The sequence below is a fragment of the Cynocephalus volans genome, chromosome 6, assembly GCF_027409185.1.
Source record: "Cynocephalus volans isolate mCynVol1 chromosome 6, mCynVol1.pri, whole genome shotgun sequence".
Taxonomy (NCBI): Eukaryota; Metazoa; Chordata; class Mammalia; order Dermoptera; family Cynocephalidae; genus Cynocephalus; species Cynocephalus volans.
Genome location: NC_084465.1, coordinates 67,961,020 through 67,980,109, shown reverse-complemented (window position 1 = coordinate 67,980,109; position 19,090 = coordinate 67,961,020). Strand labels below are relative to the sequence as shown.

Sequence of the window (19,090 nt, the reverse complement as noted above, 5' to 3'; positions counted from 1 at the left end):
TTTTTTTTTACAGTGGTATCAGCAATTAATTATGTCTCGAGCAGCATTTTCTTAAAACAAAGCCCCTTTTTCCCCACAAGATAAACCCAGTCTTTATTCATACGCCAGAGATATTTCTAGGATTCAATATTCATTTTTACTTACTTCTTAGAGACTTTCTAGATTTATCCTGCAAATTCTGAGCTGGGCTTAAAAACTAAGTCTTACTATCTCCATTCCTCCTTGCCTTGGATCTCTTTTACTGTCCTGGCTCTTCCATAACTATGAAATTCACTAGCTCTCCTTCAGTTGCAGTATCACAGGAATTTCACTGTTGCCACAAATATACATATCATAGCCATATCGTTTCAGTAAAAATTACACTTCATTCCTCTGCTTCTGCTCTTCAAACAAACGATCTATAAAAATCACCAACCATTTTTGAAAATAATAAGACAACAAAGAATTGTTTTCAAATTGCTGGAGCTACCTGAAAAATCCCAGTAATAAAATTATTTATCTTCTTAATTGCTGTTATGAAATTTTTAGAATACTTTCTGGTAATATTCCCTCTTACTCAATTTATCATTGATTCAAATTATTGTTTATAGATGGGTTTAACATGGGCAAATAAAGCAATAAAAAACAGCTCAGTTCCCAAATTATGAATGAGTTTCTTAAATTTTCTCAACATATTTTATAGAAGTCAGATTGCATCTTTACTATAAAAATTGTGTGGAAAGTGGTTTTTAGGCTCACCCATTTTTTTTTTTTTTTGACCGGTAAGGGGATCACAACCCTCGGCACAGTGTTGTCTGCACCACACACAGCCAGTGAGCGCACCGGCCATCCCTATATAGGATCCGAACCCGCGGCCTTGGCGCTACCAGCGCCGCACTCTCCCGAGTGAGTCACGGGGTTGGCCCCACAAAAGCTTGTTTTAACTGTAATGTAGCCGGTATGTTACAACTCAGAATGAATACATTTTTTCTAATCCTGCCATATCCAAGGTGGCCATGGATCATGAGAATCCTAAGTCTTTTAAGACACCTAGGGAGAAGAAAACAAGAATTTTGTCCAGGTACAAAAGGTACTGGGTGACTAAAGTAAGGGTCCTCCATAGCATGGAGGAGATAATATGTAGGAAGTATGATATGCCCTACCTGGTCTACAAGGGCAATCCAGCTATATCTGAATTCTGAACACTGGGGCAAGAGAGTTCTAAGTTTTTTAATCTTTCAAGATGTAAGCATAGTTGGTCAAACTTCCTAAAATACAGTGAAGGGTGGAATATAAAATATAATAATCTAATTTGATTTCTTTTGATAGTAGATAGTAACTTGCCTATTCTAAATCCTCTGTACTTGTCATCTACAAAGTTTCTTGATACTTTTAATTAGTTGTTCAACAAGATGACATGAAATAATATCCTTAGGCATCAGCTATTTCTATAATATTATAATTAAGGCCAACTAAGTACAGATCAGTTAATGTCTAAATCTTTTTTTAAAAAATGCATTTTGCTTTTAAAATTACACATTCTCAAAGAGTTGGGAGAAGAATGGGAAGGCAGAAAGACTGGGTAGGAAATAAGAAGGGTCTATAACAAGTAGAGAATATAAAATACAAGAATTCAGTGCCCTGAAAGAAACATTAAAGTGATATTATTTCCTATACTTTCTGAATTAAGTAAATTCAAAATACTTACTGTACTTGCTCCAGAGATATGATAAATCAAAATCACAAGTTGCATCCAGCCTTTCCATTCATCTGTTTGTTCTCTATTTAATACTTTAGTCTGTGTAAAGAAACCAAAATCTGTTTTAAAATTCATCATAAAGTATATTGGACAGTATATATTAAGTATGTTAAATTTTTTCTTACAGAACATAAAGCTAATACTTCTGTCAAAAGAACCTTTGGGGGGGGCAGTTAAAAACTGCCATTTCATTTCTTGCTAAAAGCTGAAATAAAACTATTTTAACTAGAATAGAAATTTGAAAATAAATATAAACTAAAAGAAATTTTGAATATTTAAGTTGATCCTTATGGTTTTATATTAAAATGACATTTAAACTATGACAGATGTGGGTATTTATAAATCTAAAAATGGCATTCTATAATTTTCTTCAATAAAATCTTAGAATCTCAGAGTTAAAAAAAGATTTTATAGTTCCCTTATACTTTGTTGTTAGAAAAAGCTCCATTATTATAATTTATTTTCCCTAGTATATCCTTGCTGGAGTTGAAAACCTGATTAATTATCCTTATATGAGAGTTACGTTTTACAAGAGAATTTATTAATTCAAATAAATCATGCCTTGTAAAGAAGTTATACAAACATTCTGAGCAATGACAACAATTCTAAAATAGGAAATTCAGAATATTGTGAGTAGTGGGCACATCATTATGTAAGTTCTAATTTGTGTGTGTATATATATGCGTGTCTGACTGATAAATAAGTATAAAATATGTATGTCCATATAGGCATTTGTTAATATAATTATATATTTTTTACTTTATAAAAGATAATAGTATCATGTGCTTGAAGACCACTGTAAAAACAGGAGTGCTTCCACTGCTCTATCCCCAAGCAAAATACTACTAACTCAGGACATCTTTTTCACAGGTTGTATTTTCCAACTTTTCAACAATCTTCATGTGACTCTCTGAACCTCCTCCAAACTACGCTGAGAAAGCAACAGTTAAGAGTCTACTAAGTGAAGTATAACTTAACATTCCTTCATCCTCATCTATATAAATGTCTGTTTTATCCGGCATGACAAATGATATTATTTTTTTAATTTAGAGTGTGTAATGAGATAAGAAAGATAACATGAGCTAAAAAGAAAGTTACTCTTACCTCTTTAGTATTTTCATTGTAAAATACTCCCAAAACCAAGATGTAGATAATTGGAATAAAGAAAGATGAATGTGTATAAAATTTGTTTTCTTTCATAAACAGATTTGCACGGTCACACATATAGAAATAAGCCATAATCAGGCCAAGTTTGCAGAAAGACTGTAAAAGTATTTCTAATGGAGACACAGGACTACTGACAATATTTTTCTTCTCCTCTCCACTTTCCAAATCAGTACATGGCTTATTCTTCCGATGAGCATTACGATGAATTATATAAAAAATTAAATATCCAATAATAGATAAAGTGAAAAAACAAGCAGCTAGCTTCTGTATGAGAGTAAGAGGAGGCCGAGGTTGACAACAGGAACCATCTACAGGCTTCAAAATCTTATTGCAATACACGTTCATAAGAATCATTGCACTCTGTGAACAAATCAAGTTATTTGGTTATTATCTTGTCAGTGATATATTTCACATTAGATTTTCTCCTGTGAATACCGTTGAGTTTTCAGCCCTGAAACCAAAATGCTTTTGTACTTTTTGCTACCATTTTCAAAAACTCATGCAAATAATGGTATTCCTTCAATCTGTAATAGCTAGCTCAAGGTGTTTCTAACTTTTGGAGCTATGATCCATAATAAAAAATTAATTTTATATTGTCACCTAGGACATATTCACAGGAAACAATACCTATGCTTACTACTTGGGATGCAGCCTGACATTGTTCTATTCTATACCTAAAAAAATATAATACTGATTTTATGACTGTTAATGGGTCATGAACTTCGGTTAAAATATTGACAAATGCCAAGGACCAAAGAATTTTAATTAGCAGACTTTCAAAACAGAATATACCAGGATATTTAAGATAGAGTTCCAGTCTTTAGATATAAAAAAAGAATGTAAAATAACTGCCACCAAAAAACTATTAATTCTTAGCTAACAATATTTGTAATAATGCCTTTCATTTGGTTTACAGCTTATAGATCATTTAGGATTCTAGTTTTAAGACTTTTAACATTAAACAAAATGTAAAATCTTTAACGTGGTTTGATTGTAATAAAATTATTCTAAGCAAGCTGTCAAGATTCTAATTGAAGATTTAGTTAAACTAGTTTCATAAAAACTTTATAGTTCAGGCATCTGTAGAACTCTAGATTATTTAAACCCAAGCATTCAAAGTACTCAAATGTTTAGAAAATCTTGCAGATGTTAGCTTACAAGTTCCATCATAAGGTTTTTAAGCAGCTTCCGGGGGATGGGGGGTCCACAAAAGCCCCTTATAGTATATGGAGAACCATGTATCTATGCAGGAGAGAAAGAGAACCATTGCTTTTTATCAGATACTGAAAGGGCTTACGTGTCCCTCAAAAAAGGTTAAGAACCACTGCTCTACAAGAAAAAAAATTCCAATCTGTTGTGTGTGTGAAAATTTATAACTATGCAGTTCTCTTTCGTACTTAACTTAAATCTCTTTCCACCAATCAACCAAGGTTTGTTCAGTAGCCACTCTGTACCTTGAATAATGATTAGGGTATAAGAGCTATAAGGAAATAATACAATTTAATTTATATATTAAAAAAGTGCTCTTCACTGAAGCTTAGTCTTGTAAACTTAAGGTTTAAGGTAAGGGAAACATAAAGTAGTAGTTTTCAGACATGAGTATGCTGAGAACTTATGCAAGCTTCTTATGAGACAAGGTGTATTAACTCATTTCCTCTCTTCCATAACTTTTCTCAGAGTATACTAAAACTGTCACATATATTCAGCTAGATGACAGAAAGCAAAATTATTTCTAGACGTATCTTTAAACTATCAGTAATTACGATTTCAGTAAAATAATTTATTTATAATCATGTTATAGTGACTTATGGCTATAACCATCTACTGACATATACAATCTCCATCTACTGACAAATGTAAGAATTCTTACAGTTTCTCTGCTTGATTCAGGAAGATGTAAGCCATCCAAAGACTCCATGATGGTTTCTTGAGCAATTAATTTGGAAACACTGAACATCTTAACATTTGATTTAGAATTTTTGGTGCTACTATTCAAAATACTGACTGCAGCTTCATTATAGGCATCTATCTTCTCATTAGTGATCATCTTCCTATTTTCACTTAATAGATCTTCATAAACAGGATCTGCAAGTGAAATAATTTTTAAAAACATATTTTAAAATCCCTATTGGTAGAAATTGTGATTGTGCAAGTTAGTCAATCCACATTTCATATTTTGTTCTAAAGTACAGATGATAGCAGGTGTCTAATAATTAATTTTTACATAAAGCTTGCCAAGGTTTACAATAGATTTCCTATCTCATATTCAATTTTTGAGTAATGTGAATATCTCCCACAAATTTAAAGAACTTTTGTCTCTTCCCTATATACACAGCTTTGGGGAAACATTTTTATGTTTTACCATGTCTTAAGAGTTTACAATTCTTGGATGATGGGTTATACTGGGTGACAAGAAATTAAAATTGGATATGGAAGATTACTCAATTAAGAATAGCAGTGAATCTTTTTTTTTTCTCCCGTCACTGCTTAATTCCATAAACTCTGTTCACACAATTTGGTTGTAATATTATTGAGGATCAAGGTCTGTCTATTTTCACTTACTATAAATAATTTAAATTTAATTTTATCTCATTTTAGTAAGATAAAGGTTAACAATGAGTCTGGGAATAAAACGGACTGTGAAACAGACTAGCATCACCCTTTCTTGTTTCTTATTTCCTTGACATTTAACTTGGAAATAATCATGAGTTTCTGAAAAACAGCTTAATTGCTAAAATATCCAAGGCATTTCATATTGTGCTAAGCATTAAATTATGGATATTCATAAATTCCTGAAATGAATTGACCTAATGTCTACTTTCTCTTAAATAATTTTATTACCAAGTATAAACTAGATGGGGTGAATTTAAATATATTGTCAAGTTAAAAGTATGTTTACTTCCAATGATTCTAATATTATAAAACAGACTTATTAATATTTTTCTCTATATTTCTCAATTACAATAAATATATTTTGTAAGAAATAAAAAATCAGAGGTAAATATCTCAGTTGCCTTTAAGACTTATCTCTTTGTTACATTCTACAGCTACTCTGCCTGCTGAGATTCCTTGGGGGATGTTTTTTATTTATTTAGCTTTTACTTATTACATTTATTAGTCTGTTCCTTAAATTTAAGAAAGGAAAGCAAATAACTCAAGTTTATTCTAATTTTGCAACCCTTATTTCCAAATTTATTCCCATGAAGCTGTAATTTGGCTTTGTGAAGCAGAAGATGATATAAAAACTCATGCCTCAAAATATATACAAAGCGACATTTTTTCATTACTCATTCCTTACCTTGTAAGACCCAATAAACATCACTAGTCTTTGCCAATTTTTCTAAAAGTGGTGCTATGGAGGTAATGTTCATTTTATATTGAGAAAGCGCTTCGTTGCTACCATTGTGAATCTTGATGGACCACTAAGAAGTAAAAATTAATACTGAATTAGTATTCAGTATTTATCAGTAAAATTAAAGTATATAATTTACCTATTATAACAAAGGTTGTTATTTTAAGACAATTCCCATTTTTACTCAATATTAGAATAAAATTTGGTCAAATTATTTCATGAAATATATGAAAGCAGTTAGGAAAAGTATCTTAAAATCAGACTTTCAATGTATAACATTCAAGAAAATATAATTTTAAATATAAAATAATACTAATATTTAATACCAAATATCCTAAGTTCATTCAGATCTTTTTATTAAAATTATTGTCTGATTAATTATAATAGAAATAGAAATTAAAATAAAAGTATGATCAAGAATTTTACTAACATAACTTTTTCTTAGAATGTCCTTAAGTGTGAAACAAAAATCATTATGTAAGAATACAAATAGTAACTTACTGTGGCAGCTCCTGCTACAATCACATGGGGCTTTGCAACAGAATCCTAAAGGAAGAAAAATCTTCATAATAGTGTTATATCCAGTTCAGGGAATTAATACAAGTACAATCATTTAACTTTTTCCTTAAAATTTAAGTTCTTCTTCCTTATAAATGCATTTTAAGTTTCTGTAATTCCCTGTGGGTTCATGTTATAACAAGATAGAAATCTAATGGCTAAAATTTTACATGGCTACATAGTTATACAGGATGGCATGAGGCTTGCATAGTTTAATTTCTTGGTGTTCTTAAAAAAGACAAAAAACACTCAGAAATCTAATATGACCTAATAGTGTTTTAAACTCTAAGCAAATTGCTTAGAGTAAAGCTCTAGTGTATCGTGTCAACTAAAAGGTATTCACAGAAGCCCACAGGGTACACAGTATAAGTATTAAATACAATACAAGACTATGTTACCTAAAGAAACATAGTTTTTTGGGAAAGCTAAATCCAATGTGTATTTAACAAAAAAAGCTGATAATTATTAAAGACCACATGTGGAAGGAAAAATCCCTACAAATCCTCACCAAATGCAAATTTTACTAATTATAATATATAGTAATGGTATATTTGAGTATAGTTGAATATATGTAGCTAACTATACCCGATGTCTTCAAAAAGTTCATAGAAAGATTCATATTATCTTTTAGTTTTATTTTTCCAGACTCTTTGAAGTACCCTCATATATGCTACCTATATAATATTATAGTACTTAGTAATTTACTAAGTATTTCCTCTTAAATTACCTCATTTTAATATAGATTCTTGCCACTCTTTGAGGTAGGCAGGAAGATATTATACACATCTTATAAAACAAGGATACAGACTCGGAATGGTTAACTGGGTATTGCTGAGGCCTGGCAGGGACAGAGTCAGAGCTTAACTCTTCTGACTTCTCAGTTCAATGCATTTCCCGTAATATCAAAGGTCTAATATTACAATCATGTGCACAAGAAACAATTAAAAATAAGCAAGAAATTCTAAAAAATCAGATCTACATAAAATTAAAATGATAGTTACCGTCTTATTATAAAGATAATATATACTCAGTGTAGCATACTGTGAAAATAGAGAAAAATAACAAAATGAACCCATTTCTCTTCAGAGATATGCCCATTTCCAGTCTAGCATGCTTCATTTTACACTGTTAGAGAATTTTTTAGTGAAAAAAGTATTTTTTTCTTTTTTCTCATTCCTAGTTGGCTCCCCTTCTCATTCTTCCCAGTGGTATTCCCAAACCTTATACTCCTTATTCAGGTCCCTCTTGTCCTTCTTCTCCTCAGCATGAAGTCTACTTCTCAAACTTCACAGAGAAAAAATAATTCATCTGACATGTGTACTCTTGCCTTCTTTCCTCCATTCTTACAACTTCATCTGTATACACAACCAGCCTATCTTCTTCTGACAAGACAGTAAAAAAAAAAAAATATGTCCCTATTTCTTTCAATGGCTAACCTCTTACTCGGTGTCTAGATTCCCTCCCTCCCTTTTCACTTCTGGAGAATGATCCATGGATCTTCTCCAGTTCTCAGTATCAATCTCGTCCTCCTCCCCAACTCTCCTTCCTTCTCTCAACCAAAATGTGTTAAATCTTTATCCTCAAAAATTTTTCCTTCAAAAGCTGAAAGCTTTTCCTTTTAGATCAGAAACAAGATAAGGATCCCCCTTTCACCACTTTACTCAAAATCATAATGGAAGTCCCGCAAGAGGAAGAAATAAAGGCACCCAAATTGGAAAGGAGGAAGCCAAACAGTCCCTGTTTGCACAGAACATGATCTTGTATATAGAAAACCCTAAAGACTCCACCAAAAAACTGTTAGACCTAATAAATGAATTCAGTAAAGTTACAGGATACAAAATCAACATATAAAAGCCAGAAGTATTTTTATATACTAATAGCAAACTATCTTTAAAGAAAAAAAAATCAAGAAAACAATTCCTTTTACAATAACTCCAAAAAAAAGAAAAGAAAAAAAAGATACCAAGGAATAAACTTAACCAAGGAGGTGAAAGATGTCTACAATGAAAACTATAAAGGTTTTAAGAAAGAGATTGAAGGGGACATAAATAAATGTAAAGTTATCCCATGTTCATGGATTGGAGGAATTAATTTTGTTAAAATGGCTATTCTACTCAAAGTGATCTACACATTTAATGCAATCTCTATCAAAATACTGATGACACTCTTCACTGAAATAGGAAAAACAATCCTAAAATTCACATGGAACCAAAAAAGACCCAGAATAGCCAAAGAAATTCTAAGGAAAAACAAACAAAGCTGGAGGCAACATATTACCTGACTTCAAATTATACTACAAAGTAAAAGTAACCCAAACCACATGGTACTGGCATAAAATCAGACACATAGACCAATGAAACAGAATAGAGAGGCCAGAAATAAATTCACACACTCACAGCCAACTGATCTTTAATAAAGGTGTCAAGCATACATATTGGGGAAAAGATATTCTCTTCAGTAAATGGTGCTGGGAAAATTGGATAGCTATATGCAGAAGAGTAAGACTAGATCCTCACTTCCTACCATATACAAAAATCAACTCAAAATGGACTAAAAATTTAAGTGTAAACCCGAAACTATGAAACTATTAGAAGAAAACACAGGAGAGATGATCCACAACATATGACTGAGCAAGAAATTTTTAAATAAGTCTTCAAAAACACAAGCAATAAAAGCAAAAATAGACAAATGAGTTTACATCAAACTAAAAAGCTTTTGCACATCAAAAGAATCTGTTAGCATAGCAAAGAGACAACCTACAGAATGGGAGAAAATATTTGCAAACTACATCTGACAAAGGATTAATATCAAGAATTTAAGGAATGTAAACAACTGAACAGTAAAAACCCAAATAACCCAATTGAGAAATGGGCAAAGAATCTTAATAGACATTTCTCAGAAGGTACAAAAATGGCCAAGACGCATATGAAAAAAATGCTCAACATCAGCAATCACCAGGGAAATGCAAATCAAAAGAACAACGAGATACTACCTCACTCCAGTTAGAATGGCCATTATCAAAAAGACAAAAGAAAATAAGTGTTGGTGAGGATACAGAGAAAAGGGAACACTTGCACACTGTTAGTGGGAGTATAAACAAGTACAGCCATTATGGAAAACAGTATGGAGGTTTCTCAAAAAATTAAAAACAGAACTACCATTTGATCCAGCAATCCCACCTACTGGGTATATAACCAAAGGAAATGAAGTCAGTATGTCCAAGAGATATCCATACTCCCATGTTTATTGCAGCACAATTTACAATGGCCAAAATATGGAATCAACCTAAGTGTCCAACAGTGGATGAATGGATTAAAAATGTGAATAGAATGGAATAGAATACCATACAGCCATGAAAAAGAATGAAATCCTGTCATGTGTGACAACATGCATGGACTTGGAGCTCATTATATTAAGGAAACAAGCCAGGCACAAAAAGATGAAAACAAAACAAAAAAAGTTGATATTATAGAGACAGAGAGTAGAATAGTGGTTACCAGAGATTGGGGAGTGGAATGGGGAAAGGAAGACAGGGAGAGGCTGGCTAATGTGTACAAAACTACAGTTAGACAGGAGGATTAGGTTCTGGTGTTCTATTGCACAGTAGGGCGACTATGGTTAACAGTTGTTTTGTATATTACACAATAGCTAGAGGAGAGGCTTTGAATGTTTTCACCCCAAAGAATTGAAAAATGCATGAGGTGATGTATACATTAACTACTCTGACCCAATCACTATACAACAAATATGTATCAAAACATCAGATTGTACCCTGTAAGTATATACAATAAAGTGTTGATTAAAATAAATTAAAAAATTTTTTCCTTCAATCCTGTCTCACTCTCAGATTCTTCCCCCCATACCCTTAACCAACAGATTATTTGAATGAATATTCTGTCCTCACTATGCCAATGTTTTATCTCTCATTTATGCTTCAATTTACCATGTCTTGGATTTGGGCTTCACCATCCATTAAAACTGTCTTCAGAATGCATTAATAAACTGGATTGCGTAGTTCTGTAGCTTCATTCTACCTTATCTAGTTTCTAAAATGACACTACTGACTATCCCCGTTAAGATTTTTCCTCCCCGGAATGTAATATTACAGTCCTTCCTCTTTTGCTTCTCTTCCTATCCCTTTTACTGCTGCTTCTCAGAATCTTCTTGATAACTCTATTCCCCATAAGCTCTCTCTTTAATGTCTAAATTCTTTGTCTATTCAATTTTTTCCATTCAAGTAACTTCAAATATCACTTCAATCCACATACCAAGACTCCCCAAATCCACCTAAGTAGGTCAGACTTCCCAATGACTTCCATACAGCTACAGAATTAAATTGAAATTGCGAGTTTCTTCACAGTTTAGCCTGATTTCCTACCACTACTCCACTTTATCTCATCCTTTTCCTGTTTAAAACATTCAGTGGTTCTCCACTACCCTCAAAATAAATTCAACCCAATGTCCTTATTTTTAGGAAATATACCCTGAAGTATTTAAAAGTAATTAAAAACTACAAAGATAGGTAAATAAATCTACTCTCCCTTCCCAAACATGGTTTAAAATATCACTCATAATCTAATACCTGCTTATCTCATCTATTATCAACTCTCTCCAAAATGAAGCAGATGAAAAGAACAACCAAAATGAAGCACAAATGAAGCACATTGTATTTTAGTTCCAGCCACCTAAAATTGCTGGTGATTCCCTGAACAGGATATATTCTATCTTCAGCATCGTTGCACATGCTGTTTACTTTGCATGGGATAACCCGACTTCTCACTCCATGCCCTCACCTTTAATATCACTATCTGACCATTAGTTTTACACTTAGTGCCTACCCTCTGCAATCCTGTTGTACACTACATTTCCCTTATTTTAGCACTTGTCACATTGCTTCCTTAATTACCTATGTATGCCACTCATCTAGAAGCTCTCTGAGGGGAAAAACTCTTTTATGGTAACCTGTGTATCAACAGTGTCTAGCCTAGTGCCTAGAATATGACAGGTGATTTCTACATATCTGCTGAATAACAATCTACTTAGTCCTTTCAATTCAACTTTGCTTTTAGGTCTATAGGCTGTTCCAGTTAATGAGTGTATCTTTCTAAACCGTAGTTCTGAAAATATTACCTCCTCTGTAAAACTTTCTTAGATCACCTATACTCACACCACCCCTCATCCTAAATGCCTCTATCCATGGTGCTTTCATATGCCTTTGTACTCAATTCTGTTTTAGCCTTTGAGTTACCATATCATTATTCATCAGTAAGTCACTATGTACTAGACAGCAAATTCCTTGAGGGCTGAGACTGGGGCTAATTCCCAGCCACATTTCTGATACTCAGCACAAAACTAGCAATAGTACAATAATAATGAAAATGTGGGTCTTTGCATTCTCATGATCTAGCAGTTAACCATGGTCAAAAATAAATTCATACACATGTGCATACATACATACTCCCTCAATGAATGAAAACAATTAACTAATCAATCTTAGGTGACTACATGTCCATCTACCTAAAAAAGTTGAATCTTCTTTTTCTCCTACAAATCATGGGAATTTTACAACAGAATCTAGGGCTTAAAAACTAGTTTTAACAAATTATATGAACTGAAAATCTGGATATGCAATATGTATGTCCAGGTTAGCAAATAACTTAGAATTTTTCTGTAATCTAATGGGATTTATAAATTACACTATGTTGATGTTTGCTTAACTGTGAATTTCTACTACTTCAATGAATATACTTTCAGGTCCAGCACAGATAATGAACATATGTTTAAATCATTTTAAACATACATAGAACATTCTTCACTTCCAGACATTTTAAAATGTATCAATAAAAACAAAACACAATAAATGCAGATCCCAATTTATCATAAAGTTGAATTCTAGGAGCTGTCTACATGTTTGTTTTTTGGAAACCTGAACACATTTTCCCAAAGAAACAAAATTTAAAATGGTGGCTAAGTTTCCATGGGACCCTACAAAAGCCTATTATTGTATGATGTGGCTGCAGTACACTTACTGTGAAAAGAGAAAAAGAAATACTGTTGCAGAACACGTAATTAAGCAAAACAAGGTCAACAAAATTGAGTATTGTTTTATCAATCCCAAATGCAAATGCCTCTGGGAAAGAATACAGGTTTAATTAAAGGAATGACAAGGGGCTACATGAAAACTACTGTGGAAGACTATAAAGTAGACTTGTAAGAACTTAAGGATTTTCTGAAATTAACAGTGTGCTTACACTTATATCTAATTTATCTCCAAATATTATGAGCTAAAACATACTAGTCTTGTCTGCTGGGCTACAAATGTAAGGATGAAAGGGAAGAAGGTTATAAATTAAAAAAAAAAGTTTCCTGAGGTACCTGGGCATGGGTTAAAGGATGAAGTGGAAAAATGTTGAAGAGAATGTGTACTGTGCTGGAGAGATTATCTTGGTTTGAATTAGCTGAGCTACAGCAGTAACAAAAAATTTTAAGTATGGAAATTCTGGTATAAGCATAATCTGCTTTAGGGTAAGAACGGTGATAGCAGGGTAGAGATACTGGATCAATACTTTCTCTTCCCAGTAAAGTGCTAGAATCAGTCTAGCACAAATGAGTTGCTATCGAGAAAGTTGGGCATAAACTATAGGAGAGTAGGACAGGTGAGGAAAGGAAAGAAAAACAATAGATACTTGTAAATTTTTAAAATTTGGTTGCTCAAAAAAAGGCCTATATTTTCAAATACAGACCTCAGTCCACACTTTGATACATTGTTTCATAGAACCATTAACTTCTGGATGCCACAGAAAATCCTAAAAGAGAAATGTTAGAAGCAAACAAAAAGTCAAATAAACTTATTTCCACCATTCAAAATAGCCATTAACATTCTCTCATAGTACTTAAAAATAGAACATGACTTTGGTCCTCTCCCATCTCAATTTGGCAAGCATCTGATGATGATTCTTGTATCCAATTTTGCCTTCATTTAATCTATTCTTCACATTTTAGCCAGAGTAATCTTTTATAAATTTAACTGATCTTGCCACAACCTGCTTAAATATTCAGGAATTTTCTATTGCTCTCAGAATAAAATCTAAAGTCCTTAAAATTGTTGAGGAGGTGCAGGTTCTGGCCTTTGCCTGTCCTTTCTGCCTTTTCTCCTGCCACTTTTACCCTTGCTCTGTATGTACCCTTTCAGTTCTCATTCAGCTCCAGGAAAGTTCTATGTGCTCTTTTTTCTCTAGGACTTTGCAGGTGCTGTTCCTTGTGTCCATAATGCTCGTGCTGAGTCTGGCTAACTCCTATCTACCCTTGAGAGTTCAGTTAAAACATGACTTCTTCAAGGAGAAAGACTTCTTTCAATTCCTTGCTCTATGAATTCCTGATGGCCTATTTTTTTCTTTTCTGCCATCCTTATTCCACTTGTATTTGCATGTAGAGAACTACAATAACTTGAAAGCTCCATTAGGTCAAGAACACTTTTGTCTTGATCCCCACTGAATTCTCACCGTGATTGGGAATTCAGAAAATTTACATATATTCTTTTATGAACATTAATCCTTAACACATACTGGTTTCAAATTAATGTCCAAGATTATTTTTTCCCAGATAAAAATTTGAGAGACCAATTTTTCTATTTTATTACGTAAAACAACTCAGGAACATTTATTCCATTACCTTACTATGCTTATCTACTCTCAGGGAATACACTGAAATGTATTTAGTATGTACAAAGCATTAGCTGATCTACAACTAACTTAACTAGTGAATATAGTTTCAACATTATAACATTCAGTCTACTGGGATATATATACTTACCACTTTAACTGATGCAATCTTGTCTTCAAAAGGAATGTTTTCATGCTGCCATAAAAAAGGAGACAACAGAGAACACCCAACATTAATGTATGAATTAAATATATATAAATAATTCCCCTTTTAGCTGCTTTTGCTGGTTTGTTTTTATGCACCAAACCTCAATTATACAGTCAACCTGAAGTGGAAAAACCCTACATAGAATACGATAAAATAAGTGACACTAGATAAATTGTTTATATGTGACTTTCAACATCTAAGATGTAGTTCAAAGATAAAACCTCAATTACAAACAAGCAAATACATGAACATGCCTGTGTAAATTATCTTTTTGCCAAGCTTGCCAGGATTCTAATTTAGTCCTAGTATTACTTTCTATGGCAGAGACTGCTTCCCTACGTTTCCTGAGTCTCTTCCAATTAGGCAGGGCCACATGATTAGAGCCAATGCAATGCAGCTAGATGTGACATAAGTCACTTCCAGGCTAAATTTCTGTTTTGTTAGGATTGTAGTAGTTTGTTGTGGCAGCAACATCTAATCCATTCTCATCTGTATATTAGCACAGGCCCAGACTGTACAGGAATGGACATATGTATATGATTCTAGATTACTGTAGGTTTCACTTTAAAGACAATAGATAAATAGTTCATTTACAGAAAAAATTAAAATTTGGAGACTACACTTTTTATAACCAAGAGTTCCATATAAAGAATGGAAATCTTCTCAGAGTCAGAATTCCTGCAGGGGGAGGGTAGGGGAAAGGGTGGTCAATAAAGAGAAGCTAATTCTGTTCCTAAAACTAATGAAGAGTTTTCATTAATTTAACATAGTATTTACATTTAAATCTCAATAAACTAAAGTTTGCTTTTATCAACAGGCTAACTTTTTAGATTCTTGCTGGTCCTCCTAAAGTATCATTTCCTGAAAGGAATCTTTGGAACATTAATTCAACATAACTTTAAGGTATGTTAAATGAAAAGAGTTTCCTTGATCAAATAAGTCTGGGAACTACTAGGTCAAACAAAAATCACACAGGTGTTCTCCTCCTCTTACCTCACCCCCAATCTTTTAAAAAATTCATCCTCAGAGATATAACAAAGAACTTTTTCCTTCCTTTAGTATAGCTTAATTAATTCAACTCAATTTCTTTAGTATCTGAAGGTAACATTTAAAAATACATGTCACAAATATGAAAGTCATAAAGCATAGTAAAAAATAAATACTCATGAATCCATGACACAAATCAGAGCATTACCAACACAGTAAATGACCTATGTGGTCCCCTCCCTGTCTTAACTCCCTGCTTCACCCTCCCAAAAAACCACTACCTTGAATTTTGTGTTTATATGTTGCTTGTTTTTTTACTGTATAGTTTTTATCACATATATATATATATATATATGCATCTTTAAATGATATATTGTTTAGCATTGTTGGCTTTCTCTCCAGTTTTTAATTTTGAAAAATGTCAAACTTATGGCAAAGTTGACAGAATTAAATGAACACCCAAAACCCTTTACCAATCATTAACATTTTCTATGCCAGCTTCATCTCTCTCCCTCTCTCTACACACACATATACATAGTTTTTCTCTTTTGCTGAACTATGTAAAAGTAAATTGCAGATGTAACATTTCACCCTTAAATACTTAAGCATATATCTCCTAAGAACATGAACATTCTCCTACCTAACCACAATACTATAATCCCACCTAAGAAATGTGACATTGATAAAATATTATGTAATTTAATATATAGCCCATATTCAAATTTCCCCAATTTCCCACTAACGTCCTCTCTATACCTCCTATATTTTAATCTAGAATCCATTAAAATCAGGTATTACATTTAGCTGTCCTGTCTCTTTAGCCTCATTTGATCTAAAACATTCCTTGGCCTTCAAAAATGTATATATATCAATCAATTTATCATATCAATATATATCAAATATTATATTTATTATTTTTGTAGAGCCTACATTAGTTGATACAAAACACCACAATCTAGATTATAAACAGCACTGATGGTTACCTTCCTGTACATATCACTTAATAACAGTTTAATAATAGTTCCATAGGTCCACAGACTACACAAATATTCACCCTCACACGATGATGCAAATTATTTTCTGAAGTGTTTGTAACAATTTGCACTCTTTGCAGCAGTTTATAAGACATCTATTGATACAGAGCCTCTCTAATACATGTTTTTGTATTTACAAAAAGATTTCATATTTTTTTGCCATTGTCAGATTTAATTTCTGGCATTAGTCTAGGTATAAAATGGCATCTCGCATGTGGTTCTAATTCATATTTCCCTGATTACTAATGACATTAAACATCTTTCAGATTTACATCAGGATTCATGCTTGCACTTCTGAAATGCTTGGTCATGCTTAACACCTCCTCCCTCCTTTTCTTTTTCGTCTATTGGGTTGTCTTTTTAAAAATTAATTTGTAGTTCATTTTATTTCTTGGATATATGTTGCAAATATCTTCTCTCAGTTTGTAGCTTCTCTTTTAAAAAGTATCTGTCAATGAGCACATACTCTTAATCATAAGGTATGTGAATTTATTCATCTTTTATTTTATGGTTAATGCTTTTTGGTTCTTATGTAAAAGACTTTCTTCTATCTTGAGGTAATGAAGATATTCTCCTACATTTTTTTCCCTAAAGGTTTCAAAGTTTTGACTTCCACATTTCAGTCTAAACTCATCTAGAATTTTTTTAATTGATGGTGTGAGGTAGGGATCCAACTTCAATTTTTCCATGCACATAACCAGTTGCCTCAGCACCATTAATTGAATAAAACTTCCTTTTCCCAAGGATCTTCAGTGGCATATGTTACTTATTAAGTCTTTGTATATGCATATGTCAGTTTTAGAGCTCTATATTCTATTTCACTGGCTTCTTTGTTTAACTTTACACCAATACCACACTGTCTTAATTACTACAGAGTCAAAATAAACCTTAATATTGTAGAAGAAGTCCTTTCCACCTTGTTCTTCAGATTTGTCATGGCTAGTCTTGGTCCACTGCCCTTCCACATAAAATGTAGAATCAATTGCTAAAGTTCCATAAAAAATCCTATTAGGATTTTATTGGAATTACATTGAACCTACAGATCAATTTGGAAATAGCTCACATCTTTACAATGTTGAGTCTTCCCATCCAGGGATATAGTATATTTCTTCCATTTAATTATGTCATTTTAAACTTTCAATAAAGTCTTATATAAAGATCTTCCACATTTGCTAGGTTTATTTCTATGTAACATATAATTTTTGTTAATATTGCACATGGTATATTTTAAAAACTTTTTTGAACTCTACATTGCTGGCATATAGATATGCAATTAATTTTTAACAGCTTTATTGAGATAGTGTCATTAATTTTTATACATTCATCTTATAATCAGTGACCTTGTTAAAAATCTTTGTTACTTCTAGTAAATTTTCTATAGATTCTCTGGGATTTTCTTTGTAGAGAATTGTATATGGACTCCTGAGTTTATTCCTTCCTAATCCTTACATCTTTAAATTTTCTTCAGCTAGAACTTCTAATATAATGCTGAATAGAAGCAGCAATAATAAACAATCTTGTCTTTTTTCTGATTTTAATGAAAATCTGTCTAACATTTCACTATTAAGAACATTTACTGTAAGCTTCTAGAATTTTTATCAGAAATTTTTAAGTTTGGAATATAAAGCAACCTATGTAATAGAGAAAGAATGATACCAACTCTCTGATATTGTTGGGACTGACTTAATGATATAATATATGGTCAAAAAATGTTCCATGCATGCTTTGGAAAAACATATTTTCACTAAGTGAAAAAGACATTACTATTTTATACATACACTATTTAGATTTACAAACATGTTCACTGTTTTCTTTAATCACTGTTTCTTATATTTTTGACCATTTTTTTCTGAATATTTCTCTCCATCCTGATGTTTTTCCTTTAGAAACTCCTTCAGTATAAGTCTATTTGGTAGTAAACCCTCATAGTTTTTGTATATCTAAAATATCCTATATTTCAAGAATAGAGAAATTTTAATGCTATGTATACAATTCTAGGTTGAAAATTACTTTCTCTAAGAACTTTAAAGCTATTATTCTACTGTCCTCTGGCTTCCAGTGTTGCTGTTCAGAGATACACTGGCCCAAAGCTTAGTTTTCTACATCCAGGGAATTACAGCTATTGGCATCTGCCTTCAGGGGAACCCAAAACTCTACTGCTTGCCTATCATCATTGCTCTCATCTCTGGTTTTGTCTCATAGTTTCTTTTTTGAGGAGTGTCTCCTATTTCCTCAAAGTCAAAAAATAACGTCAAGAGTATTTTTTAAAATCTAGAATCTTGTTGGTTTGAAGGAGAAGAGGCCCCCAGTATATCTAGCCTGCCGTAGGGCTGGAAGCAACCAAAAATTGGTTTCTTTACTGCAAAACTTCTCAAGTTTTTAATA

At 32.5% G+C, this 19,090-nt stretch overlaps 1 protein-coding gene across 2 annotated transcripts in view; it reads right to left on the bottom strand.

Moving 5' to 3' along the window:
• Positions 1-19,090, bottom strand: part of CASD1 (CAS1 domain containing 1) — a 46,683-nt gene that overhangs the window by 17,283 nt on the left and 10,310 nt on the right. For both annotated transcript variants that reach the window (XM_063099655.1, XM_063099656.1), the window contains 7 exons: positions 14,628-14,672; positions 13,559-13,621; positions 6,759-6,803; positions 6,204-6,327; positions 4,776-4,990; positions 2,843-3,265; positions 1,688-1,777 (listed from right to left, as the gene is read on the bottom strand). In XM_063099655.1, coding sequence (XP_062955725.1) covers positions 1,688-1,777; positions 2,843-3,265; positions 4,776-4,990; positions 6,204-6,327; positions 6,759-6,803; positions 13,559-13,621; positions 14,628-14,672 — 1,005 coding nt within the window. The remainder of the gene's footprint in view (positions 1-1,687; positions 1,778-2,842; positions 3,266-4,775; positions 4,991-6,203; positions 6,328-6,758; positions 6,804-13,558; positions 13,622-14,627; positions 14,673-19,090) is intronic.